Source organism: Fomitopsis serialis (genome assembly GCF_022376445.1).
Source record: "Fomitopsis serialis strain Sig1Antser10 chromosome Unknown B0H18scaffold_44, whole genome shotgun sequence".
In the NCBI taxonomy this organism is placed as follows: Eukaryota; Fungi; Basidiomycota; class Agaricomycetes; order Polyporales; family Fomitopsidaceae; genus Fomitopsis; species Fomitopsis serialis.
Window position 1 is genome coordinate 243,400 of NW_025955004.1, and position 24,888 is coordinate 268,287.

At 54.4% G+C, this 24,888-nt stretch overlaps 7 protein-coding genes across 7 annotated transcripts; 3 read left to right on the forward strand and 4 right to left on the reverse strand.

The window, feature by feature from the left end:
• Positions 1-2,841: 2,841 nt before the first annotated feature.
• On the reverse strand, positions 2,842-3,916 carry B0H18DRAFT_451853 (uncharacterized protein). Its single transcript, XM_048038158.1, has 2 exons — positions 3,178-3,916; positions 2,842-3,120 (listed from the first exon to the last, which is right to left on the reverse strand). The coding sequence occupies exons 1-2, from the start codon at positions 3,851-3,853 to the stop codon at positions 3,044-3,046; spliced, it is 753 nt and encodes a 250-aa protein (XP_047892225.1). The 5' UTR covers positions 3,854-3,916; the 3' UTR covers positions 2,842-3,043.
• A 1,466-nt stretch (positions 3,917-5,382) lies between these two features.
• Positions 5,383-7,866, forward strand: B0H18DRAFT_1120236 (uncharacterized protein; the record flags this gene model as incomplete). The annotated part of the gene is made up of 6 exons (XM_048034075.1): positions 5,383-5,563; positions 5,628-6,030; positions 6,077-6,689; positions 6,738-6,970; positions 7,025-7,541; positions 7,600-7,866. The coding sequence occupies 6 exons, from the start codon at positions 5,383-5,385 to the stop codon at positions 7,864-7,866; spliced, it is 2,214 nt and encodes a 737-aa protein (XP_047892226.1).
• Positions 7,867-7,955: 89 nt separating this feature from the next.
• B0H18DRAFT_451862 (uncharacterized protein) lies at positions 7,956-10,837 on the reverse strand. The gene is made up of 11 exons (XM_048038159.1): positions 10,631-10,837; positions 10,379-10,503; positions 10,180-10,315; positions 10,028-10,128; positions 9,844-9,968; positions 9,710-9,777; positions 9,524-9,642; positions 9,173-9,465; positions 8,962-9,113; positions 8,443-8,905; positions 7,956-8,388 (listed from the first exon to the last, which is right to left on the reverse strand). Exons 1-11 carry the CDS (start codon positions 10,752-10,754, stop codon positions 8,094-8,096), a joined length of 2,001 nt encoding a protein of 666 aa, XP_047892227.1. The 5' UTR covers positions 10,755-10,837; the 3' UTR covers positions 7,956-8,093.
• Positions 10,838-12,001: 1,164 nt separating this feature from the next.
• On the reverse strand, positions 12,002-13,858 carry B0H18DRAFT_1013964 (uncharacterized protein). Its single transcript, XM_048029131.1, has 3 exons — positions 12,838-13,858; positions 12,620-12,782; positions 12,002-12,570 (listed from the first exon to the last, which is right to left on the reverse strand). The coding sequence occupies exons 1-3, from the start codon at positions 13,385-13,387 to the stop codon at positions 12,312-12,314; spliced, it is 972 nt and encodes a 323-aa protein (XP_047892228.1). The 5' UTR covers positions 13,388-13,858; the 3' UTR covers positions 12,002-12,311.
• A 3,544-nt stretch (positions 13,859-17,402) lies between these two features.
• Positions 17,403-18,742, reverse strand: B0H18DRAFT_452067 (uncharacterized protein). Its single transcript, XM_048038160.1, has 6 exons — positions 18,497-18,742; positions 18,018-18,434; positions 17,952-17,966; positions 17,845-17,898; positions 17,570-17,709; positions 17,403-17,504 (listed from the first exon to the last, which is right to left on the reverse strand). The coding sequence occupies exons 2-5, from the start codon at positions 18,404-18,406 to the stop codon at positions 17,643-17,645; spliced, it is 525 nt and encodes a 174-aa protein (XP_047892229.1). The 5' UTR covers positions 18,407-18,434; positions 18,497-18,742; the 3' UTR covers positions 17,403-17,504; positions 17,570-17,642.
• Positions 18,743-20,179: 1,437 nt separating this feature from the next.
• Positions 20,180-22,507, forward strand: B0H18DRAFT_1014010 (uncharacterized protein). The gene is made up of 15 exons (XM_048029132.1): positions 20,180-20,300; positions 20,374-20,530; positions 20,650-20,711; positions 20,775-20,825; positions 20,878-21,031; positions 21,058-21,139; positions 21,257-21,316; positions 21,385-21,426; positions 21,473-21,560; positions 21,612-21,655; positions 21,703-21,725; positions 21,772-21,792; positions 21,930-22,003; positions 22,048-22,217; positions 22,275-22,507. The coding sequence occupies exons 1-14, from the start codon at positions 20,297-20,299 to the stop codon at positions 22,080-22,082; spliced, it is 897 nt and encodes a 298-aa protein (XP_047892230.1). The 5' UTR covers positions 20,180-20,296; the 3' UTR covers positions 22,083-22,217; positions 22,275-22,507.
• Positions 22,508-23,802: 1,295 nt separating this feature from the next.
• Positions 23,803-24,667, forward strand: B0H18DRAFT_452156 (uncharacterized protein). The gene is made up of 2 exons (XM_048038161.1): positions 23,803-23,927; positions 23,991-24,667. The coding sequence occupies exon 2, from the start codon at positions 23,995-23,997 to the stop codon at positions 24,505-24,507; it is 513 nt and encodes a 170-aa protein (XP_047892231.1). The 5' UTR covers positions 23,803-23,927; positions 23,991-23,994; the 3' UTR covers positions 24,508-24,667.
• The last annotated feature ends 221 nt before the right edge of the window (positions 24,668-24,888 follow it).

A 24,888-nucleotide genomic window follows, 5' to 3' on the forward strand; every position in this document is an offset into this window, starting at 1 on the left:
AGTGAGTAGCTATAGCCGGTGATGGTTTGTCCTGAAGCTGCATTGCTGGTCACTAAATGGTTCGCGCGTTACAGTAATGAATTTGCTGTTCCCGATCGTATGAGACACGCGCACTTACCCCTCTCCAGCAACATGAGGACCGCGCGAGACCCACAATCACGGTGGGACCCAGGATACGATCAGACTTGCAGGACGATTACCGCCTTCGCTTCTGGTGTTATCCAATTGGTGCACGACAAGGGGCTGGACATGTTCATGCCGATTATGCGGACTGATGACTACGAAATCGGTGCATGGCGTTTGACTCCTGTGATAACTGGATTATATTGCGAGTCGGCGAAATAGAGTATGCAATACAGTAGAACCGGTACCAGAGAGTGATGAAAAGCAATGCGGAAAAGAGTGTGTACATATAGTATCAAGACGACAAGATCAGAGGGACTGAGATTGTCTATGGGCTACAAGCAGGGTATGACAAATGAGCGGCGAGAAGAGAACGTACACGAGTCATACATCAGTCGACCGTCCAGCAGCGATGAAACATCGTAGCGACATAAAATAAGCTGAGAGCTCCATGTGAACGGCAGTTGTGGTGCACGACCAGCGCGCATCTGTATGTTCGACTTGCGGTGCCAACGACCCGAACCCCCTATTCCAAAGGACTCTACTGTTCCAACAACTTGAGCTCTAGATCTTCAAGGGTGCCAAAGATATTGGGAAACTTCTCGAGCAGATCTTGAGCCAGTTCCGGGCGTTCCTTAAGGAGTTCCTGCAGATCTTGGATGACGTGCCAGAGCTTAGTGGGATCGCTGGCCTCTTGCTGAGCGTCGGTTGGGGTAGAAAGAGACAGAACGGGACAATTCGCGAACAGATTGATAGCAATTTCAGGGCGTTCCTCGACGAGCTTCTGCACGTCTCTTAGAACGGCCAAGGCCTGGGCAGGATCGCAGGGGGTTTGACTGTCGGTCACGGGATAACGACGACTAGTAGGAAGACCATGGGTTAGTATGAGATGCGCGGAGGAGTGATTTTAGTAAAAGACCCACGCATCGCATTTCAGGCTATGCCTTCGTGCATTCTCTTTCCTCGTACCGAGCGGATGTTCCTTTCCGCACCAAGGGCATCGCCAGGTAAACTTCCAGCCGTGTTGGTCTATGATATGTCGGAAGACCGATATCGTCTGGATTTCCCTGAATTCCCTACGATGGCCATCCGGCCAAGGGCAACGGTGTGGTTCATGGATCCCGTGAGCGGAGGCTAGGTGTGCCGCGACCCCTTTCACCGTCGGCGTCACAATTACCGTGCACCCGTAGAGCCTGCAAGGAAACGGTGTCTTATAATCAGAGACTTCTGACTTCTCTGCCACGAGAATAGGCGCGTTTGGATCGTTGTGACTACTATCTGAGAGTCTATAGAAGCGTTTTCAGCGGGAAGGACTGGACGCTAAGGATATCACACGTACCCCTGACTGTTACCGGAATGTGAGGCCATTATCGCACGATCGATTTTAGCAGGGTTCACGGTAATGCAAAGGAAAGGCTGCAGTAGAAGAGATGTGAAAGAATATGGTTCAGTCGAAACCGAACGCTCTAGTAGGGGAGGAGCGAGTCCATGCCGCACCGCTCATGAGTCCATTAAATATGCGAGCACTAGCTATCGCGATGCGCAGAGGACAATGGTCGCGATGCCAGTGGGAGACGCACTTGATCACGATATGAATGCGCAGAAGCGTCGTCTGGCGGGTGGCCACATCCAGATTGGGGATTCTTCTTGTAGCCAAATAATCCAATCATGGCAGATTGAACCTCGAGGCTTCGTCCATTGTCCCAATAATTAACAGCCCGGCGGAGACGGACAGACGCCAACTGACACGCTCCGCCGCGCGACAATGATATTGCAAAGCAACCAAACGGCAAAATTGCCATTCAGGGGACGCCGTGCGGCGGCCCAGCTAGGTGGCTTTGTATTCCGGCTGTATGCACGTGTCTGCATGGCAACAAGGGCCCTGTTGAGTCGAGTGGCGATGGAAGAGGCCTAGGGTTCTTCGGTATGGTTCGCGTACTTTTTGGGACGAAAATGCGCGCGCTGATGGGACGAACGACAAAGGTGGCGAGTGCCAGTGACGTTGAATAACGGCCAGGCGGGTGTCCTTCATTCATCACAAGCTTCACGAGGACCGTCGGCGTCGTTGGCTTTTTGGAGTTGCGTGGCCCGACTACAGTCAGGGACCGTCTGTGAACAACTGCTCTGCGAAGGCGATCTGTACTGCAAGAGCCGTCCGTATCACGGTGCCGTGAGGGCGGTGCGATGCCTGATACAGTCTGAGTCTTGTCTTTGCGTCATTTTAGGGGATTTTTCTTGCGTTACCCAAGGCTGACTTGCCGGCGCGTCATGCCAATGGCGAGTGTCAAACTGTGAGGCATAAATTATCAATAGGAATGACTGATCTTATTGGTTCTTCAAAGCAATCACCTCAGCGTACAGCGATCCGAGGAGATACGTAGCGTAGATTCTTGGTGCAATGCCTTCCAGGCGAACCCAATGTCGGATCCACGTCGCGCTACTAGGCATCCGGACTCGTCGTGACGTTCGTCGGAACTTTGTGCGCGGTTCTCTCATGGAAATTACTGTTCGCTCAATGGTTCGGAACCGTACTGGTTGTTCTGTTACGCGTGCATGAGCAAAGCATCAAGTTACTCACTGCCAGTAGGCAGCGCTTACATCGATCATTGAATTCCGTCCGCAAAGTGCAAGACATATTCGATTGCAAGTCAAGCTTAGAATTTGCTCCTCCTCACTACAGTTGAAGCACTGAACGAGAAACAAAAACGAGCTGAAGCCGGATTCAAGTTGATGATGAGAAAAACTACGGACGCTCTAATAGAACTGTATTTCGTCGACCACGTGACCATAAAAGCAAAGTTCGACTCAGTAGTACATGCGAGGATAGATAAAAAGATGACATGCATGTATCACTGCGGCGAAGGGAGAAGCCTATTTCAGAGAACCAAACCAACCAGGGACTGCTGCTAGATTGTGAGATCTAGTAGTCCCGCTGACGAGGTTGCCCACTCGACGATCCCTGCACAAACTCGAGGTGCTCAGACGACCCGTCGCTACCTAGAGCCAAAAATCAGACAAAATTTAAGTTGCAGAGTGCAGCGCAAGTAAACGAACCATTTTGGTTAGCATCATGATAATCCGTCATCATTTGTTGCTGCTGCAACATCCAGTAATCGTGGATGGGATTCAGAAAACGTGTCCCGTAGCGCCTGCGTATGAGACGGCTCCTCGGGAATACGGGAGGAGCCGGCATATCGGCGGGAGGAGGAGGCGGCGGAGGAGGGATCCATTCGGGGAAGTGGAGCGACCCTTGGGAGGTGGTTTCTGAATGGACCGAGGCTGGAGACAGGATCGGCGCTGCATCAGGGAGTACCTGAGCAGACTGCGGGGTTGGTTCCCTGCCTTGAAAGTCTTCATCAGCGCGTGCGGACGTTCCGTACGGTGCGTACTTACTGTAAGATCCAGCGTCTCCGGCACCAGGCGAGGGTGCAAAGTGAGATCCCGCGTCTCCGGCCACGGGCGAAGGCGCATACTCTGATCCCGCGCCCCCCACCGCACTGTCAGGCGAGGGTTCATACGTGTACTCAGACCCCGCCTCCGCTGCAGGAGAGGGCGCATACTCCGAGACCCCCCACCCGTCTGACGGCGTCGGCGGGTCCGGGATGATCTCGAAGACACCATCATTTTCCGCCTTGATGAACTTCCTGGACGCATGCGCACTGCTTGTGTTCAGACCCATCCACGCGTCAGGACACCATTCTGCGTTGCGCGCACCCGCATCGACGCTCATGCCACGGCGCAACGGCGAGGCATCGTAGTGGCCCGGAACGGGCTCCGTCGGGCTGCGGTATCGGTCTTGCGCACGGATGGCGGCGATATCGACCTCTTCTTCCCCATCTTCTGTGTCATTGTCGCCGGCGTCGCTAAAGGCTTGCTCTATGGCTGCGTCTGCGTCCTCGACTGCGCCCGGGCCCATGCCCTGACGCGCTTGCTCCGCAAGCGCGAGGAACATCAACGCTGGAAAATTGACAGTGTCTTGCCTCTCTTCGTGCCAGTGTATATGGATGCCTTGCCCATTAGGAGTCGCAGAGACCGACATGTACTGGAGCTGCTCAGGGCTGTAGTGCCTCAGCATCTCCGTCTGCTTCTCTATCTGCTGATCCAGCTGGCGGTTCTAATTGAAAACGGGATGATGTCAACATACGTGTAGAGTATTCCTATAAGGTAACCAAAGACTTACACTGTCCAGGACGTTGTTATTGCGTCTTCGTCTGCTGCCCATAGCGAAATCGTGTGACGGGTGAGATCTGGAGTTGAGGGAGATGGCGGGTGTCTGTCCTTGGGAAGGAGACAGGTGAAAGTCTGAGTGCATTCACTACCCATTAAATATATTTCAGAGGCGTAGTTGGGGCATTGTGGCCGTACGGACACAAAGAACCCCTGAAGCTGGAGATGGCACAAGGCCCGTTTTGGCAGTGGCCACAGGCCCGGAAGTCAAAGCATTGGTAACCATGTTGCCATCGCCCACAACGTGCCCGTATTGAGGTCATGACTTGGCCCTGGTATCGCCCGGTGTTCGGAGCATTCCAAGCGAATCAGCAGGGAAGCCCACGGACATTGTCAAGCAACCTTTTGTCGGTCACGGCGCTGCAGTCTTGGCACATCGAGCTGTAATTTAGCACGGGGATGCATCGAGATTTTTCCTGTCAAAGGAAAGGTGCACACGAGATCGCATCTTGACCACGACGTTGCGAATCTGCAGCGGAGAGTCGTCCGACTCCGTGCTTGACATAATGATGGACAACCGATTGAATATTTGCGAAGACGCCTCAATGAAATCAATGCAGTGTGTTTTTGACACATAAGCACGCCGTCGGGGATACCAGGACCAAGATGTGTGAGGACGCCCAACCGTCCAAGTCGAAGCGCCATCCCGGTGCGAAGGCTTGCGAAGGTCAAAGCAACTTCAGACAAGCGCCGAAGGGGATCAAATGCTCATGTGACCGCGTTCGCGCTTTGTTGTCGCGTCGCGTCACATGTGCGACGTGTCTTGTTCCCTTCCGTCGTCCTCGTTGCTCGACCTGGCCGTCGTCAAGTCTCATGCTGCGTGCCCACATCACTGCACGACAGCGTAACCAGTAGCATCGTGTAAAGACTGACGGAGAAATATTGGATCCTGATAATAGGCAGCAACGGGGCGACATCCAGTGCGTGGCGACTCATTTCGTGTGGTCGCCTGTAGACTGATCAGTTTACAGGAGTGTCTTATCCTGCTTTTAAGGAGGGCACACTGAATTGATATTATAGCTGCCATTCACAATGGAGTCTTCGTCAAGCAAGAAGGCATTGGAGCAGGAGCGGCAAGCCGAGCTGCGCCGTCAGATCGCTGCGCTACAAGCTCAGCTCACTGGAACTGAGGTGGGCTTGCCTGTTGCCCCTGAATCTCCGAAGCGGCGACCGCATTCCGGGAATCTACTCGCCCCTGCAACGCCGTCACCTAGTACGTACTGCAGTCTATTACGCATTGGCATTGGCGAAGTCTTACATACAAAAATCCGTTGCAGAGAAGAAGAGGAAACTCAGTCATGCAGAACGGCCTTCGACCAGCTTACCTGTCACGGAGCAGCGGCCAAGACCGGCTGCTAGCACGACAGTGACATCGTCATCATCTTCATCACATGCTGTTAGTACTCAAACGAAGAAACATGCGCCATCTACAGTCCTAGAGAAGCTCGCGAAGGTTCACTCACAGGAGGACACACGATTAGCGAAGGGCACCACGAATCGATCGAGTGCTTTTACTCAACCTGCTGTAGCCACCTCATTCAACGATTCGGAGACCGGGGCGACTCGTGATGACCGTCTAGCGATAGTCGAGGACCTCGTCCTTGGACCTGTAGATCACAAACCACCCTTCGATGATCCTCGGTTCGAGAAGCTTGAACCTAACTCTGGCATTCGCCTCTCGTGAGTCTCTCTGGCTTCGTCACAGGCTATTCTGACCCTATGTCAGTTCCCGTGCGATCCCGTTCGAAGACTTCCAGGATCATTTGCGGGGTCGGTACTACCTCTCGCCGTCCAAGTTGTACTCTGTCGTTCGCCTTCTGCCCAGCAAACAGGGCTACGACGTGCCCGTATCCGGCGACTGGCTGACCATCGCCGTGGTCGCAGAGCGTGGCAAAGTCAAGTGTAGTCAGGCACCGGTAGGCATCGGTCGTGACGATAAGATGGGCGCAGATGAGGAGGACGAAGATACGGTCGACCAGCTAGACATATCTACGGAGGCACCGGTTCCCGCGAAAGGTCCACCGCGACCCAAGCGCAAGCGTAAGGACGAGCCGCCTCGCCCAAGCGGGAAGAAGTACGTCAACATGAAGCTCGTGGACTTCGGGTGCCGTACTGCGCGCGATTCTTCTGCGACGGGTGGTCAGACTGTCATTCGTGGAGACGCGTCGTTGTCGTTGCTGCTATTCGAGTCGGATGGATACGACGTAGTCACCAAGGAGAATGGAAAGAAGGAGAAGATCTATCGTGGAGGGAGCAAAGGCGCGTTTGAGAAGATGTCGATGCTAAAGGAAGGTGCCGTCGTGGCTTTCCTGAACCCGAGGATTCTCAAGCCGTTCCAGGTCCGTAAACGCTGGTCACGGTCCTAGTATTGCTGACGTGTCATACAGCGATCCGGCGACACGCCCCATCCAACCGATAATATCCTCGCTCTCACCCCAGAGTCTGTCGAATCAATTGCCGTGATTGGATACTCTCTAGATCTAGGCATGTGCAAGGCTGTCCGGAGGGATGGCACGACATGTGGGAGCTGGTGCGACAGACGCGTCGCGGACGTGTGTGACTGGCACATCCAACACGCTGTCGAGCGTAAGCGAGCTGGTCGTGCCGAATTTTCTAGCGGGTATGTGCATTTATCTGTCTGTCAAAATACTTATCTTCTGACGGAGACAATCAGGACGTCTGGGATGTCGAGCTACGCAAAGCGAAAGAAGACGGACTACGATCCGGCCAAGCAATGGGGCCTGAAACCGGAACGCGAAAGCAACAGCGCGACTTATGTCGTCTCTGGCCATGTCATCTCAGGCTCGGGCGACTCGAAAACGCTCTTCCTTTCCGAGTCAATGGGCCGCGACGCTCAAGCGAAAGCATCACGCAAAGCCTCGACCCTGGAAGCCGATCGCGCTCTGCAGCAGCTCCTCAAACGAGACAAGGCGGGGTCCAAAGCGGTCGCTACTGCGAGAGAGTTTGCTAAGAAGCAGACGCAGAAGGTCAAGAAGGAAGAAAAGGAAAAGCCAGGCGGGAAGGCCCGGGTGGCCAAAGTATCTGATACCGAGAGCGAATCGGAAGCGAGCGACGAGGAGAACAGGAAACCCCACAAGAATGCGTATTCCGCTCATCTTATCAAGCAGCTAGGGTTCGATCCAACCGCGAAGGATGGGCGGAAGACGACTGACCCTCAGCTGCAGAGCAAGGTAACTTGGTCTCCTGCACGTCTTACGTACCTCGTACTGAAGGCTCTTCCGCACGCAGCTCGACGCCCTCGCCGCGCTCCAAGTTTCCAAGAGAGACATTGACCTCGCGCCAAGACCGGGCAAGAAGAAGAGCTGTGTGGACCGTCCTGTAGCCTCTCTTGCCAAGCCAACCACTTCGCGAGAAGACTCGCCATTACACTTCCACGATAGTGAAAGCGAGGATGACCTGGAGAGAGCTGAGAAGGCAGTGTTCGGCAAAGTCATCGACTCTTCTGCAAAGGAGGACCTCATTTGCTTGGACAGTAGCGACGTAGAACCGGAGTGAGGGCCATTTCGCCTGGCTTGCACATAACACTGTACCAACACATTATCTGCACTTTACACTTCGAATCTACTTGCAACCATCTCATCGCTGAACGCCAAACCGTAGGCCCACACTGGAAAAATAACCTCGATGGATTCAGCGACAGCAGCAAACAAAGCACATAAGTACGAATACAGTTAGCACAACCGTAGTATAACACAGTACTACACAGTCTATCACATCCTCAATCAATCAACCAAGATGACATCGTCTTCTAACGGCTCGTCCAGGGTATCGAGCATGATTAGACCGTCGTCTTCCAACCTCTTCTTTTTGCTTGGGGTGAACGGCGGCGGCGGAACGGGCGCAGCCCCATTCGTCTTTATCCGCTTGGCTGCAGGCTCCAGCTTGTCGTCGTCAGGGGCGGAACGCTTCGTGCCTGTTGGCGGAGGCGTCGATGGCATAGCTAGCTTGGGCTTTCTTGGTGGTGTCGGCAACGGAGATGGCAGGACCAGGGCCGGGCCGTCAGGAGGATGATTTGGCCTATGGTGCCAGGATGAGCTCGACACTGGTGCTCATATGAAAGAGCAGACTTACGGTAGCACACCAATCGCAACCTGGATGGTACCGAATTCCCCATCGTCATCGACAACCGACAGGAACTTGCCCCGCGTCACGTTCAAGCTCTCGAGCGTCCGCTCCAGGTTATCATCCCAGTCCGGATCGCTCAGCATTCGCGTCTGCTCATATACGCTCACATCGCGCTTGCCAATCCCTCCCGCGTCCTCCCCATCGCCCAGGACGCCCTCGATGACTTCACCGAGCGTCACACGCGTAGGATCGCAGCGCACTTCCGCGTAAGTGTCCCTGCAGACGCCGCAGTTCGGGTTAGGCGGCGTCATGTTGATCGCGCTAAGAGGCATGGTGGGCTTAAACTGTACGTGAACGTTGCGGAGGGTGTTGTAGGACTTGCGGAGGAGATGGAAGGCTTGCAGGACGATGAGCCCGGCGATAATCGCGTTGGTGGTGGCGATAGCGGGGATGATGTTCCCAGCCATCTCTGTACGTACAATCGATTCGTCGGAGAGAAGGTCATCAATGTAGGCAGAGACGCACCCTTGACCTCCCATCGACTTTTACTCGGGATGCCGTAGGCGACAGAGCGGAGGTTGGAGGCCGCCGTGACGAAGTCGAGCGCATCATCGTCGTCCTTATCGAACGAAATGGTGTCCTCCCCCGACCGGAGTCGCGCGGCCAGTCGCTCAGCGCTACGTATCGCGGTCAACTAAGCGATTCTGCCACAGGGACCATAGGACCATGAGCATACCTCGACACGAATAGGTCCAGGTTGTCCTTGAGCGACAATGCTCGCTGGTCCTTCAACCCAGCTGTGCTGGCCCCGTTGCCATTGGAAGACGATCCATTGGGTACACTTGTGCTTCCATTGTCCATCGTGACTGCCTTCGAGGAGCGCTGAGCCGTGGTGTCCTCAACGTATGCCTTTTTGTTCAGTGCGAACGTCCCGTTCCTGATACCCTCGAAGTCCAGCGGGGTCGGCGGTGCGCGAGAGCGCCACATGTCCGCCATGGAAAGAAGATTTAGGATATCCGAGTGGAATACCTGATAGGGCAACGAATACACTCAATTGTGTGCACGACCTCAGATGAATTGCTCATACCTTCTCGAACGCCATTTTGGCGGCGCTCGGGCCCTGGCCTTCAACTTCCGGCATTCGAAGGGCCGTGCGGACAGCTTTGAACGCCTGCGCCTCTTTGCGTAGGGTAGCGATTTCCTGCGCTGGAGTCGAGGGATACGGATTCAGCAATTACTAAACCGTGAAGAATCGGATGGGTATCCCTCGCACCATTCTCGCCCTGTTTCTCGGCCTCATCAAGCTCGCTACCCGAGTCCTCATCTTCGCCGAATAGTTGACTGTACACATCAGACACGAGAGAGAGTTGTGCGTATCGTCCTGGGATGGTGGTTGGGGCTACTCACGGCATGAGGTAACTCTTCGCCCATACTATACAGTGTATTGGTTGAGAGGGCGTCGAGCGAATAGTGCAAACGGGGAACGTTTTTGGTGTTGGTTTTGGGATACAGTCGAAGCATTCTGCTCTATCCTGAGTGCAGGGTCGTATAATCAATACTTCATTTGGAACGAGTAGGTGAGTCAGCACACCTTGACGATCGGCTGTACTTGGCCTAGGTAGCCAGCAGTACCCGACTCTACCAACGGGACATTGGCTGCCATGCACATTTTGTTTACATGCCTCCGGGCATCTGCCCAGACGTGAACCTCGAAGTCCGGACAGCAGATATATGGTAACGTACCGAGGTTGTCCAGCGCATTGAGGACAATGTCAAACCCTCTGAACCATGCAACGTCAAACTGGGGCTCCTTTATATTCCCGTGTATTGGCGTGATTTTCACGTTTGGGTTGAAAGCAGACGCGGTCTTCGCTGCGACCTGTCCGCCAGTCGTGGCGTTGAACTGAGCTCAACCGCAAACTAAGATGTAAAGGCAACGCACCAGCGCCTTGCTCTGCTTCACATCCTTCTTCTTGAAAAGGAACTGGCGGTTGAGGTTCGAAAGGTCGATTGTGTCCAAGTCAAGGAGAGTGATATGTCCGAAGCCCGTGAGTACGATGTTCTTCACTGTGTAGCCGTCCCGGATGAGGCGACGACCGCGTAGAGGCGGGGGTCATAGCGAACAAGGTAGATGCAGTATATACAAGACTGAATCAACATACGAATCACTTGCTCGAGAGGCAGTATAACGCACGGAGTTCACAACCAATACCACCTGCGCCTACCAGTAGTACCTTCGTATCCGACAGCCGACTATGGAGCTCCGGACCCAGAATTGCTCTCGCGTGCAAGTTTCGTCCACCAGTCTTGCCAGACATATCTTCTTCCGCAAGTCCGCGTCGTCCAAAGGAGAGTGTGGAGGGAAATGCCCAAGTCGCGCAACCAGAGTTGGAGGTCGAGTGTGACGCGTAGACGCGTACAGGATCTGTGACGTCACGCGTTCAAGTACGCCCATCACAGCTTGTCACATCACACTCTGCTTTTTCACCTTCGCCTCCATCCTCTCTCAAATCGATCCCACTCCATTTTGTGCCAGAAGGATGGACTACTCAAGCATGTCTGACTTTTGTCTGAAGTCACGATCGGAAACAGAATGAAGTTGCACTCCGCGGGCCCGGGGCAAAGTGGAAGAACATAACGGGTTTGCCCAAACATAGTAAGTTCTTTTCAAATGTCTGAACTCCGAACATGAGTAAGTAAGTAGTAAGTAAGTAAGTCAGTAAGTAAGTAAGTAAGTAAGGAGGGACTTAGGATTGGTTCTCGGTTCTCTCATTTCGTGCCTTCCAACACTGCGCATGCGCGCAAGGGGCACGATTCTGGCTCGAAAGATTCACCGTCCCTGAGCAGAAAAGTCATGGATGAGCTAGGCTTCCGATGTATAGTCCCGTACATAGCGGAGCAAGGAAAGGGTTTTCAATCATTGTCCAAAAGGCGCACTCGCGCGGTTATCCAATCTCTTCAGAAGTTTCTGCTTCGAATTCTGTCATGACTTTTGAAAGATGCAAGAAATTGTTACATTTGATTGATTGCACCTCGAGGAGATACTTACTGACGTTGACTGTTGTGCAGGTCAGCTCTTTCCTGTCAAGGGAACCAGGACAGCTGAGCGACGAGCCCCCGAGACGAACCTCGTCAGCGGCAGGTTTTTGTGAGTGATCTATTAGCACAGAGCACACATACCAGCCTCCCCTCCTGGCACCCGTGACGCATAGATACCACAGCCCGCTGAGGCTCGGCCGTATGTGCGTGCTGCACAGCTGCACCACTGGCGGCAGGCAGTGTCTCGATCAGCTCTCGATACCTCGTTTGCTAAATGTAACCGGAGTCTGGACTTTGCAAGCCCACAGGGCTGTATCAGCGACGTCCGCATGAAGCCGTTTCACTCTGGCAGGTACTTACTCCTGACCCTGGACGAATCTCGCAGTGGACGTGGAATTGCCAGTGATCGCACTCGTACATTCCATTGACAATTCAAAGCTTCAATCATGGGGCTCGCGCACAGATCTAGAACAGGAGGGGAAGGACGCACCAATTTCGTGCATGGTCTCGCAAAAGTGTTTGCGTTCCCCGAATCTGCCTTTCCTACGAGACCGTGAACAGACTATTGTCTTGAGTTTCATGTTAGGAGCCTCCACAGCAGCTCTATTAACCAAGGTTCCATACAGTAACACATCGTGAGCGTATCGTGAACATATAGTGCATCGTCATGGTCGGCCCAACGACCCAGATCATCAAGGAAGGCATCAAACGAATGGCCAACCCGACCACGAGGGCAAGCGACAGTCTACCTGACGGAGATATCTATCTTGCAGTAAACAGAGGTGAGGTCCATTCTCAGTCTCAGTCGGAGGCCCAGATGGGCGTGGAGTGTGAGCTCAGCAGCGAATGCCGCGGGGCGACTGGGGGAACGCCCAGAGGCCGTCGGAGCCGCGGCGATTCGGCAGCCACGGTGACGTGAGCGGGTCGACGGAGTGCACCCGGAGCGACTGCAGCCACGGCGAGAAGATGGGTGTGTGCGCAGAGCAGGGCGCACGGGGATCGTGCGTGGGGCTGAGTGCGTTGTTCATCGTCGGCGAGAGGGGCGACGCCAGCGCGGCGAGGCCCAGCACGCCGAAGATCATCTTGCTTGCGCGGCTGAGGACGGGTGAGCGAGCATCACAAGGAGAGCGCGCGTGAGACGCACCTGTGCTTGCGAGACCGCTTGCCAGTCCATGACTCGTACGGCGCCATGCCGATGTCGACCGTCGCTTGCCCGCTGAGATACTTGCTGGCTGTGACGGGGACGGGCGCGCTACGGAGGGGCGTCTCGTAGCCGCGCTCCGGAGACAGGCGCAGCGCGATGGAAGCTGTTCAGGGGTCAGGTCCATCGCCGGCGTGTCAGCGGAGGGCTGTGCCACTCACGGAATGTCTCCATGGTGGTGTTTATGCGAGGCGTGGCGGCGTGGACAGTGCGGATGGTGCCCCTGGTGTCTGATACCCAGATGGAGGGGCTCGCCATGAATTCCGCAGCGGTCTTGAAGCTCTCTTCGAAGTCGTCCTCCTCCTCAGCCGCACCGGTCTCCTCGCGCGCGGTGACAATGTCTCGTGCGAGGTCCTGCGCGGTGACGTCCTCATCGAACATCATTCGGTTGGGGTCATCCCACTCGTAGCGATCCCGGAGCCAGGTGTGGAGAGATACGACCCGGGCGGGCTCGAGACTTGCGAGCATGAGCGGCTCGTCGGTTACGACGGGCTGGCTGGCATTGGTCATCGTCGCGAGTTGTTCGGCGATGGCCATTGCGATCTCGGTGATCTGTCCCTGGTCTGCTTCAGGCAGTGGGCCAGGCGTGGGTGGTGCGCGGGATGAGATGGTCAGTGCGGACAGACCGAGGGAGGCACGGGGCCACTTGCGCATCGTCGCCGACTTCAACGGAGGCGGGATGCGTGTGCTAGACTGCGAAGTAAGACTCATGATATCAGACGGGATCAAGGTAGGTCGTCTCGGGACTCGTGAAGGGGAGGGGATTCGTAAAGATGCGTGTCGCAACTCGCAATCGACCGGCGATGAGAGAGACGAAGATCTGGGTGAAGTGCGTGAAGGAGGGAATAAGACGTGCGCGCGATGTGCCAGAAACCAGCTGAGCAGTGTGGAGGATGGCTCAGGAGCGAGCGCGTCAAAAAAGTGCAGGACGTGTTTTATATCCGCGCGGGCAGTGCCGTCGCACCCGCCCGATTAGCAGGCTCCTGCGACCGCCAACCATGCGAGGCCATGCGTGTGTCGCAATGTGTAGATCATCGCTGATACGCCCGTCGCGACGCCTCGCCGGCGGGACTATACTTCTCTGAAACAAAGTTTGGTGTCATGCCCGCGAACCTACCGTGCATTCGCTTTATCACCCAACAATGTTGTGTAGCTATTCACACAACAATGACACGATCACATTTGCAGCGGACACTTTATCACGCAGCTAATGGCAACGTAGCGTAAATAGGTATTAGACTTCGCGCTTGGGCAGAAGTGACGGGACCATCGGACGCAAGAACGACCGCGCCCGAGGCGATGTCGAGATGTTCGGATCTGATGATCAGTAGTGTACTAGTGCGGGGAAGCCTTAAACCCCCCTTCGGAGGAGGAGCGCCTCTTCTTATTACACCGGGTTTGTAGTGTACGTCCCTGTAGCGGGACAGAGCGCTCCTCCTCACCATCCCTCACGAACCCCAAAGTCCCTCCCTCTAATCGCGCCCCAATGCCTTCGGAAGGCGCCTCAAATCAGCCGGACAGGCAAGGCAGTGCACGCAGTACGGCGACGAGGAGTGCACTGTAGCCCGAAGCGCAGCCTTCCACGCCATTTCGTCACCTGTGAACGGCCGTGGCAGCTCAGACTGGCCACGATGCGAGGCCACGTATTGCTTGCTACCGCTGGCAGATGGCCCTGAGTGAGCAAACATATACGCGCCAACTACTTGCGTCGTGGCTCACAAGGACGGCGGTGCGGTGGCACCGCAACACCAAGCGGGGGAGCGCTGCACCATATGAACGCGGGGCGCGGTTACAACGAGGCGACCCAGGCGAGGAGCGGTGAGCTGGCAGATACCACGCATACTGTAGGCCCGGGCGTTCTCGTAAGGGCGGGTGGGATGGCGGTGAAGTGATGGGAACAGGCACACGACATGTCTTTACATCAGCTGCCCGTTCAACGTTCAACCCAAGTCCGACCACCCCAGAAAAGCGGAAGGGCTGTATTGCGCCGCTACCGTGATGCTGCCACAATCCTGAGGCCATGGCAGCCTCCTTATATTGAAGAATTGAAGAGGGAGTGGCAAACCGCGACAGTCAAGGTACGCAGACCACAGACTCGGTGACAACGTAGTAGCGAACTAATTCATTCACAGAATGTACACTCAAATGGCTGCCAGTTTATGGCGAGCACTGTATCGCAATGTTCGACCTCGAGCATGCTATGCAGGTTTCAAAAGAGGAAAATATCGCCGACCCAACTCGTACGCGTAAGTCGCTCAGACCGCGTTGACAGACCCGCTGATGCGTCCTACTGCTGGAGGTAGAGTGCACTACGACCATATGTTTGTCTCACGTAGGACATGACCCGAGTAGCTGGTGATTCGTGATCCCGAGTCAGTCGATGGCACGTCTGCCCAACTGCCAGTCTGTGAAGTTGAGACCACTCCATGCTAGTAATACGAAGTCAGACTTTTTCACAGTGGTTGCAGGAACTACCTGCTGAGCTTCCTGGTATGCTGTGCGACCTCAGCTGGCTTCCGCTCCCTCATCGCACTAGGCTTAGGAAATCGTCTATCAATGATCAGCACGTTTATTGCCTGTGAACGTCATCGTGTGACACCGTTAGGGTTGGGCGCACTGACGTACTCAATCTCTGAGAGAAATACGAAGCGAGGGATGCTTCCATAACTGTTGAAGTAATTCTGCGCTCCAGCATGCGAAAGCGCCATGTAAACACGGCTCTGGCGCTCACCATTCGGGCATGATATATCTGACATGAATGAACATCTCTTGCGCACCTGTTCCAACCTGTATCCCATCAATACAACCCTCATGAGACTCATCAACTACGGCTCAGAGCGCACTAACCTTCCCTGACCGGCCTGACTCATCATCCGACCCCCGCTAACAGGACACGGTACCTCGATATGGTACCAGGCTCGGAGAGTCGAAACCAACCCACGGTGTATCGGGTACCGGCGCATGCGTGAGCCAATGATTCATATCGGCGCGCGTGGAACACTCCGGTTTGGGTGGGGCTGGGTGGGAGTGATCTGCAAGGTACGTCGGCGCCGAGCGTGGCGACCCGGTGGTGACTACATAAACGGACTCCTCCTCGGGGAAGTCGGGCTCATCAACGATCACTTGTGCTGTCCGTGCGATCATCCGCGCGATCAACCGCTCTTGCTAGCCGGCGTTCTTCGTGAGCGGTGGGTCTCACCAACGCCTGGTATGCTTTCTAGTCGGGACATTAATGTGTCAGAGATGAAGATTGAATGCGAGTGCGTCTTGACGAGCCTCACACCATGAAGCCCGAGATGTACAGTTTACAGATGACACCATCCCGCAAAATCGCGCCAATGCCAGCGGACTGATATCGCATAAGCTTGATCTGGTGCGCGCATGTAGTAGAAGGACGCATTTCTTGTTCTATAGAGGACGCCAGTCAATGTATCATCTTATCAAACTGCTTGGACGACGCCGACATACCGAACCGTGACACCGCCCACATCTTCTGTCATGGCTTCGTGCAAACTCGGCGTGAAGCACTCGGTTCTTCGGTACTTCCCTCGTCCTCAACTAGATGGTTGGGATCTATTATTGCACTCACAAGCTTTGCGCTTCAGTATAGTCGAGCTCGGTGGAAATGCTCCGTGGCCAGTCACTGTACGTCAATATCGGTAGCTTCAGCATATGATCGACTACTCGAGGACGGGATCGGAACCCAAGCGTGCATGCCAACTGAACCAAGCTCATACACATGTTAACTCCTTCAAGATCTCCTGCAGCAGGTCGGGACAGACCTAACTCGAAAAATATCAATGAGCCTTCCGCAAAGAGCGGGCTTAAGTGGCATGAACACACGTACACTCTGCATGTTATTCAGTGACTACAGCTCCTTACGGATGCCTTCGAAGGCGTTCACCGCCGAGTTAACCTCTTGTGGGTTCTGCGGTCATACGGGTCAATGATAGGCTGCGATCGATCATGTTCATGGCGACACTGACCACATTGAACCCAGCTTTCTGAGCGACATTCTCGACGCCACTGTCCAGCATTTGATTCTCGAACGAGGTGCTTCCACCGCTCGAATTGCCTCCCAATCCTCCACCGGACGAACCGCCCATGCCTCCGCCACTGCTGCTGAACTCGCTGCTTCCGCCACCGCCGTAGCTGTTGTTTCCACCGCCGATGCCGCCGCTGCCAGTGCCACTTCCGTAGTTGTCGTCGCCCCACTGAAGCCGCCTCCCATATTACTTCCACTGTTATTGTTGTTTCCTCCGCCGTTGTTGCCCCCGTAATCGTTGTTTCCGCTGGCCATACCGCTGCTGTTGCCGTAGCTGTCGTCACCTCCACCACCCACGCCGCCGTTAGCGCCGTAACCGTTGTTACCACCGCCCATCCCCCCACTCATCCCACCTCCCATGCCTTCACTGTTTCCGCTACCGTAGCTATCGTTGTTGCCATAGCCACCGTTGTTGCCGTAATCACCCATGACGAGTAGAAATATTAGCGCGGAGTATAGTCGCACCTTCACAGAGAGAGCTTGGCGTGTCCTAACGATAGCAGCAGACATCATGGCTCTTCTATAGGTCGACAGGCAGGCACAGTGGTGAGGAATGCTGACAAGAACAAGGGCACGGACATCCTTGAATCCATGACTGTGACGTATTGGATAAGGCACGTACTCTTGTATGACAGCGGCGCGCCCCGCACGAGAACTTGTGACCGATGACGCTCGTTCTTGCTGACGAGACTTGGACGAGACGGTTTATTACCTGGGAATATGCAAGTGATCACGCTCAGCGACCACGTTCACAGGTCGGCGCTTCTGCTCTCGACCCCGGGCCTGCGAACAAGGTCTGAGATTGAGAGGCCAAGGAATCTGGATGGACAAGAATAACTGAGGCACACCTGACACGATATACGTTGACGTGAGAACGTTCCGCTCCAGTTATTGGAAGCCAAAAAGCAGTGGCCGGCCTTATCACAGAGCGACATTCGGTATGCGGTGAAGATGGTCGGGGGCAGCAACCACCGGATACCTGTGCATGCTTCACCAAGGCTAGGGCCTCTGGTATCTGATGCAAAGATATTGGAATGTTCAGGACGGATAAAATGCGCCGTATGATGCTCGGAACCGAAAAACGTCACAAGGAAGCTCACCTCGCAAAATAATCTTCACATACATGGAGGGCGAAGAGGCATGGGGCGCCGACAACATGTCGGTTGGGAACGAAGGACTGTTGACACACCAATCGCAGCCTTGCGCATACTTAGGCATTCGCTAACCAACCGAAATACCAATCCACTACCATACCAAATGTTACAGGATGCGATGTGATTAACACAGATGACTTACTATCTTTGCGAATCATGGCCCTCATTCGTTCCCGTGTTCTTCGACGTCGTTATCTCATTTCTGGCTGCCACTGAATACACCAAGCTGACATGATCTGAGCGTTCGAACCATGCAAGGACGTCAGCGCCAGTTGCTTCGGCCCATTGCTTGTTCCATGGCACGGCCCGTAAGCTGGACTGCAATGGTACAGCTGTGGTACATAATGAGCGCTCATCGAAAGTCAGTATACCTATGAGGTCCAGCATCAGCGTTGCATTGTATTCGTGGATGCGACGTATCCGTCTTGCGATTCCCTGGTTCGCACCAGCTACGCGAGAGTGATCAGACTCGGAAGTTAGCTCCCGTGTTGCAATTGAGTCGGATTGTACGCGCCTACGCTTATGTAGCATCAGCCTTCATAATACAGTAATATGTACGCTTCGCGACTGCAGGTTCAGTACTCGGTATTTTCTACGCGTTTGGACAGTGACTCCACTCACATCTTCAGGCGGTGCCCGGTGTCATATCTGCCTGTACCGCGCACAGCCACTGGCACTGGTATGGAATGCCCGCTAGAGTGTTCATCACGTCACCAGATACTAGGCTTCCAGTCAACCTTCGTGGATAATGGGAGCTTCGCAGCCCCAGCCCCAGCCCAAAGCAGTCTACCCGCGGTTCTTCTCAGTAAGCCGCGGAGACGAACGTCAAACGTCCAAACACTTCTGAGCTACATATGTATGATCGCTCGATTGCCGGGCTGCGTGTCTTTGATCGGCCTGGCTGTTACTAGTGTTCAAGGAGGCGGCAGATGCCTGTCAGAGGGGAGTTGTCTTCAAAGGAAAAATGAAACAATGTATTTGTCAGATGTGAATTCGAGCAGCAGGGAACCATAGAACGCACGGCATCGAAGCTAAGCACAGGCTGTACGCAATACAGCGACTCTAGTGAAGCTTGCGCAAGGAAGTATAGCGGTAGGAGAGACATCGCGGAGGGTCGTATTGGCCACAAATCACGCCCCATAAGTCACAGGCAAAGAGTTTCTTGAGGCGTATGTCGGCGCAGATTCTCGTAGGCATAGTGTGACGTGTCCTTAGGCTATGCCCTCGATAGAGTTTGGGACTCTAAGAGTAGTTACGTACAACCTGTGCCAATACGAGTTGGAGATACAATGATCAAGCGGGCTGGGAGAGTCCATGGTTTGGAAGTAAGTTGTCACCAGGGTCCAGCACACTTGCGAGTTCTGAGAGTTCTCCGAGGTCGCGACGCGCCGTGCGTGACGTGGTGACGAGATCACGTGGTTTACGCTACATGATTGGTTCGTTGAAGGTTCCTTCGGCAACAATTGTCTTTAAGCGCCCGTGCCGTCCACAACTTGCCCAGCACAACGGATCCTCCAACTTCCCTACAAGTACGTACTTGTGACTTGCAGACATTCAAGGCGAATTTGTGAGTCTGTTGATGCGCAACCAGACTCAGCCACGGACTGCTAATCTTCTCTATCAGACCCTGAACATTCGCCTGAAGCGGACCTCTTCGAGGGAGGGACTCGGACATCATAAGGCGTAGCTTGACTACGTCCAGAGCATACCAACGCCCGAGTATTGGCCTGTCCTGACATAAGAAACGATCAAAATTTGGCGAAAGTCCGCGAATCTGTGCTTGCGAAGATAACTGCGCCTTCATTTATTGTGTGAGTCTGGACCCTCACCGTACGTCAAGGAACTTGGTTGACCGCCTTGTCGAGATTGCGGCGCAAATTGCTATCCTAAAATAGCGACAACATCTTTAGCACCGCAGTATTGTCGATGCCCAAAGACTATCTCAGCTGGCCTGTGCTCTCGAGTTTGTATGCTCGATCACCGCCGCAGAAGCCATGTGAGTACGCAGTATTCAAGCGTCTTTGTGGCATATACTGTTACGTGTTGTCACTGACACATTCTGTTTAGCTCTCAAATTGGTTCGGAAGGCGATCCCTGAAGAAAATTGATGCGCCACCCAGTGTCTCGTCCCCTCTATACATTTGTTCCGATCCTCACGGCGTCGCGGGCAACTACTTATTAGGTGTCTTGTGTGCACGTTCCCTTTTGCTAGTATGGAGTCTAGACGCCATGGCGGCACATACGACGCCGCGCCCCTGCGGACACAGTATCGACGGCGTGAGAAGAATCGCGCCCTCGCTGTATACACTCACACGCGACAGAGAATGCTCAGGGATGCGTCTGAAAGAATGACGCTTACCCAGCCGCGGTGTACCCTCCCAGTTCTCGATCCCGTGGCGAGTACTGAATTGATTGTGCCCAATGGGTGTGTCGCTACGTACCACTTGATTGAAGCTGCTGCGAAGTATGGTGTGTATGCCTTTGACGTAAACTTTCAGTATTAGCTCGGCGAATCATAATTTGCATTGGGCCCGTCTCCGCTGGGAACGCCACACTTCCTTCATATAACTCCCGCTGTGTACTCAGGGCCTCCATACCTCGTCACTCATCAAGTTCCCCGCACATGGAGCAGAACTCGCAGATCCTTGCCGTGCAGTACGTATACCCAAATCCAGTCGTGGTCAAATAGAGCTAACCTCTATCTTTAAACCCAGAGCAGGGCCGGCGGTAGGTTTCAGCCTGCCTGGAAGCATGACTAACTAAAGGCTAAACAGAGTTCAGTTGCTAGGCTGCTTCATGGATTGGGCGCTGCTAGGAGTTCTCACCGTCCAAGTTTGTAAGTACGATATCCGAGCCTGCAGATATCTGCAGTGTGAAACGACGCGAACTCTGTTTACAGACTTGTACCACGTCAACATATCATGCGATCCCCTCTTCCTTCAGATTCTCGGTGGGGCGATATGACTTCCTATCCGATCTGCTCGAACTGACCTCACCGCCAGTATACGTGATCTTCATCCTCGAATGGCTGCAAACCATCAACTTGTCCTCGATGACCTGGCAGGTATTTGTCGTGGATTACGGCCAAGGCGACGCGCTCTCCACAATCCACGTCGGCTTTGTGCCTTTGCCGATAATGTGCTCCGTCGTCTCCTTGTTCGCGCAACTCTTTTCGCTTGGAGGATATGCATGCTCTCGAAGAGCACATGCCTCGTCACCGTCATCATGCTGGTCTGTCATGTCTTCTCCAGCAACGGGAGACGTGTGCTGATCAGGCACTCCGCAGCTCGCCTTGGTTCAAACCGTAAGTGGCTTTATCGTCGGTATCAAGGTAGGAAACTCATCTTTCGTAAGCAAAACGTGTATGACAGAACTGCACAGCTGAAGGACGGGGCGCAAGCTCGAATTCCTCTCGTCCAACGCTGCGTTAATGTCACCTCCGTGAGCATGAACTGCTCCGACTGTGTGCGACCATTCCGATAATCTTCGTAGCTATGGATGGCCGGTAGCGCTTCGTTGACGTTCTCATTGCTATAGTCATGACCGTACTGGTAGGCCGTTCCTTGCATTCCACTAGCTTCAACTGATCCGTGTCAGATGGTGAAATGGAAGACAGGCATTGCCGCTACCGATAGAATCATCAACAAGATTATACGTCTCGTTGTCGAAACTGGGAGCCTTACAGGTAAGTTGACGGCATCCATTCGAGGGGCGCCGAGCTGATAACGAACTGCAGCGAGTGTCGCAACAGTGGGACTTGTGTTGGCCATAATAGACCCAGTACGTGTGAATTTTCCTTGCCATGGCAGTGCTCATATCGGGTATAGACAGCGTCCTATTATCAACCCGCGTGAGTTGCAATATACTTTGTGTCGACACCGCTCATCCTACGACAGAATATACACCCTGACAAAGCTGTACGTCTCAGCATCTCACGGTCTCACCTACCACTAACCTACCAAACTACAGGTACTCGAACACCTTCCTCACCAATCTGACCAATCGCTTTTCATTGGCGGCGACACCTCAATAGGCAACCACTATCGTACAGAAGCACGAGCATCGCGTTTACCTCCGTATTCGTCGATGTTGAAGACCCTCGTCATCAAGAGAGGTCGAGTGCGCAGGGTGAGGCACACCATCCACTACTGAGAGGATTCGGCGGAGCCTAGGACTCGATCGACAAGCCACTGTCACTTCGCATTAGGTCGTTGTCCGTAGCTCGCTTTGGGTAGATCAACGACCTTGTGGATTGACACGATGCAGCCACAATGTAACATACCGACATAGTATCGCGCAGACCCTCGCACAAGGGATCAATAAGTAAATATCACATTTGCCTGTAAGTTGTCCTGAGTAACTGCACTCCACGCGACACTGATTTCCTATTCTTCGTCAGGTTCGCTACAACAATTCAGTGCTATCTGTGCACGACAGTATCCTTCTGGGAGCTTCGCCTCGTGGAGGGCGATGATCCTCTCCCGTATCGTAGGCAGACTCATTGCATTGTCGGTTCACGTCCTCTCTGTGGGATATCAATGGGGAACCTTGATGCATAATGGTTGGATGAGAACAAACGCTGTACATAGTCAGCTCGTGGTACAATGCGCGCAAGGCCGGTAGGTCCAGTCGTATTGAACGGCAGCGCGGCGTGGCGTACGCGACGGAAGGTGTACGCATGATAGTGTCTTGACAAGGACCCTGCGATTGTAAAGATCGGGCATCCAATTGGTTTCCACGAGACGCACCACTCAGCAAGAGAAAGTCGGTACCAATGACAGCCAAATCCACGCGATCCGGTGAGCTCTGTTCATATTGTATAGATCGGTTTGAGCTTCTCGACTTCTGCGTGTCCACGTTCGCAGCAAGGTGAGCTATTCCTGAAGTGGCGTGTCACGACCCACGGAGGGCACTCACAGAACGACACAGAACTGAGAACTCTTCCCTCACGTGTCACCTTAGCAAGGTCCCTCTGCCACCGGAACCTTGCAAAGCATGAGCAGAAGGATCTGTCTTTACCCATCCTGTCTAACTCTAAGCTATTAGCGTATAGTACCTCTAGCTATCAGGGTCAAGAACCGTACTCGCCGTGCCTTACTGACGGTGCCTTCGCCTGTGAAGTTCCCGCACATCCCCGGCCGTCATCCTACTAGAGGTCCGAGGTTGTTGCCCCCACCGAAATCCATGCAGGCCACCGCCGCTTCCGCCCATACCACCGCCGCCGGCCAAATTTGTTGATGCACCATGCCGAGGCCCAAAGCAGGTCGTCAAGGGTGCAATCGATGGCCAGACGGCAGATGGCCGCACCGTGTTCCGTGAATATGGTTATGTAGACGGCATGATATGACAGACCTTAGCTTGAAGATGACGCAGCGGTACCATGAGGCACAGACTCCGGTTCGTTTCCTAGCCACTAAAGTACCAGGTACCGAAACCTGCTACAGGTCAAGTTCATTCACTTGCAGAACGCCGAGTAGCTGTTTAGTGGAATTGTGAACACTTGCCAGCCCAACACCCCGGCTAGACGTGACATCAGTAGAGTAGGATCTTTGTACTGGCGCACTCACGTCTGTTTTGACGCATTGAAGATGCATAGCCTCAGTACAAAGAGCCCTCGATTGTGAACGCCAATTCCTTGCGAGAACTTGAAGAACACGGTTAACATTGTAACTTGTCACTGTCAGTGACCGCGGGCAATCACGCCGCCGGGACACGGGCGTCTGTTTGTGGAGCCCGAGTCTCGACCATCCAAAAAGGCAAGATGCTAGAAGTGCTGAGCGACGCCTGCTCACAAGCATTATCTACGCTGCCGTCCGTGTCTCGTAAGGACGGAACATGCGAGAAGGTGGGAATGCTCAGCCCGCTGCAATGCAGGCTAGAGCTGCCGATATCGGCCCCGTGCTCGTGATCATCCGGCGCATCCGACACACTCACAACACATTGCAGCCCTCCGTTGTGTCACTCAGCACCGACGCCCACTCCGGCCCAGTCAACGTCGACCTGGTGCCCCAAAATAATCCAAGACTCTCCAGCAGCCTACCGACTGTCCTCGGTGAGTCGCGTGCGATCACTCAGCCCGTGTCGTCTCTGACCTCGCGAGGACGCGCGCGGATAGCGATATGGTTATAGGCGTCATCAACCGCGACTCCTTCGACGGCGGCGACCTCGACGCCCTCGTCACGCAAGTCGTGCTCTTCGGCGGGCCCGAGGACGAGGCCTCAGGGCCGTCCGCCGTCCTCCACTGGCGCATGCTCCTCCGTCTCGAGGGCGGCGGCTCCGTCACACTCAACATGATCCCCCAGGGCCGGCCCTCCCTCGACGGCGTCCTCTTCGTCCGCAGCAACAAGTTCGACACACCTCCAGACGCGATCGACGCGTGCGTCTACAACACTGCCCGGCCGATCACCGTCGACGCCGTCCTCGCCTTCATCCAGCGCAACAAGCTCCACCGCTACAGGTACGATGCGTGCGGCTCCGGCTGCAGGTGGTGGTGCTACTGCGTGCTCGACGACATGGCGAGCACAGGCATCGTCCCCAAAGGATCAGGGCACAAGTACTGGGAGCACATCGGCATCCTGGCCGACCTCGATCCAATGCGATACCCGGACTGGCGGAGGGGCGAGTTCATGTGAGGATATGGAAAGTAAGCCGTATATGGCAGTTCTCTTGTGATGTTTTTCGTTGAGCTGCACGCCAGGTGACATGGACGACCATCGCGCGGCCCGTCGTCATCATACGCGAGTATGGTGCCGATCGCGCTAGGCGCAAGCGACGAACGACGACGTACGACTGCCACGACATTCGCTGTGCGGTGTAGGCCTGGGTACGTTCACCCCGTCTGCCCCCACGAGCCCTTCTAGCGCTACTCTTTGCCCTTTGCACTTTATTTATTCCCCTTTCCTGTAATCGTGTTGGATACTCCTGGATATCACATGTTTCATATCTCGCGCGATGCTCAGCCCATTTCATACGTACGCATACTCGACCTCCTGCACCCACCGCGACACCGTGCT

Excerpts from the sequence above, each read along its gene's own strand:
- B0H18DRAFT_451853 (XM_048038158.1), bottom strand. The coding sequence starts at position 3,853 with ATGAGCGTCGATGCGGGTGCGCGCAACGCAGAATGGTGTCCTGACGCG. Across the intron at positions 3,121-3,177 it reads TCATGATGCTAACCAAAATG|GTAGCGACGGGTCGTCTGAG; the intron begins GTTCGTTTACTT and ends TTTTGGCTCTAG.
- B0H18DRAFT_1014010 (XM_048029132.1), top strand. Across the intron at positions 21,140-21,256 it reads TCTCCAGCAACGGGAGACGT|CTGAAGGACGGGGCGCAAGC; the intron begins GTGCTGATCAGG and ends AGAACTGCACAG. Across the intron at positions 21,427-21,472 it reads CTATAGTCATGACCGTACTG|ATGGTGAAATGGAAGACAGG; the intron begins GTAGGCCGTTCC and ends GATCCGTGTCAG.
- B0H18DRAFT_452156 (XM_048038161.1), top strand. The coding sequence starts at position 23,995 with ATGGTTATAGGCGTCATCAACCGCGACTCCTTCGACGGCGGCGACCTC.
- B0H18DRAFT_452067 (XM_048038160.1), bottom strand. The coding sequence starts at position 18,406 with ATGCTACATAAGCGTAGGCGCGTACAATCCGACTCAATTGCAACACGG. Across the intron at positions 17,710-17,844 it reads CATGCCTCTTCGCCCTCCAT|CATGCACAGGTATCCGGTGG; the intron begins GTATGTGAAGAT and ends GCCTTGGTGAAG.
- B0H18DRAFT_451862 (XM_048038159.1), bottom strand. The coding sequence starts at position 10,754 with ATGTCTGGCAAGACTGGTGGACGAAACTTGCACGCGAGAGCAATTCTG. Across the intron at positions 10,129-10,179 it reads CAATGCGCTGGACAACCTCG|ATGCCCGGAGGCATGTAAAC; the intron begins GTACGTTACCAT and ends ACGTCTGGGCAG. Across the intron at positions 9,969-10,027 it reads AAGTACAGCCGATCGTCAAG|GATAGAGCAGAATGCTTCGA; the intron begins GTGTGCTGACTC and ends CCCTGCACTCAG.
- B0H18DRAFT_1013964 (XM_048029131.1), bottom strand. The coding sequence starts at position 13,387 with ATGAGTCTTACTTCGCAGTCTAGCACACGCATCCCGCCTCCGTTGAAG. Across the intron at positions 12,783-12,837 it reads CACCACCATGGAGACATTCC|CTTCCATCGCGCTGCGCCTG; the intron begins GTGAGTGGCACA and ends ACCCCTGAACAG. Across the intron at positions 12,571-12,619 it reads AAGCGGTCTCGCAAGCACAG|CCGCGCAAGCAAGATGATCT; the intron begins GTGCGTCTCACG and ends ACCCGTCCTCAG.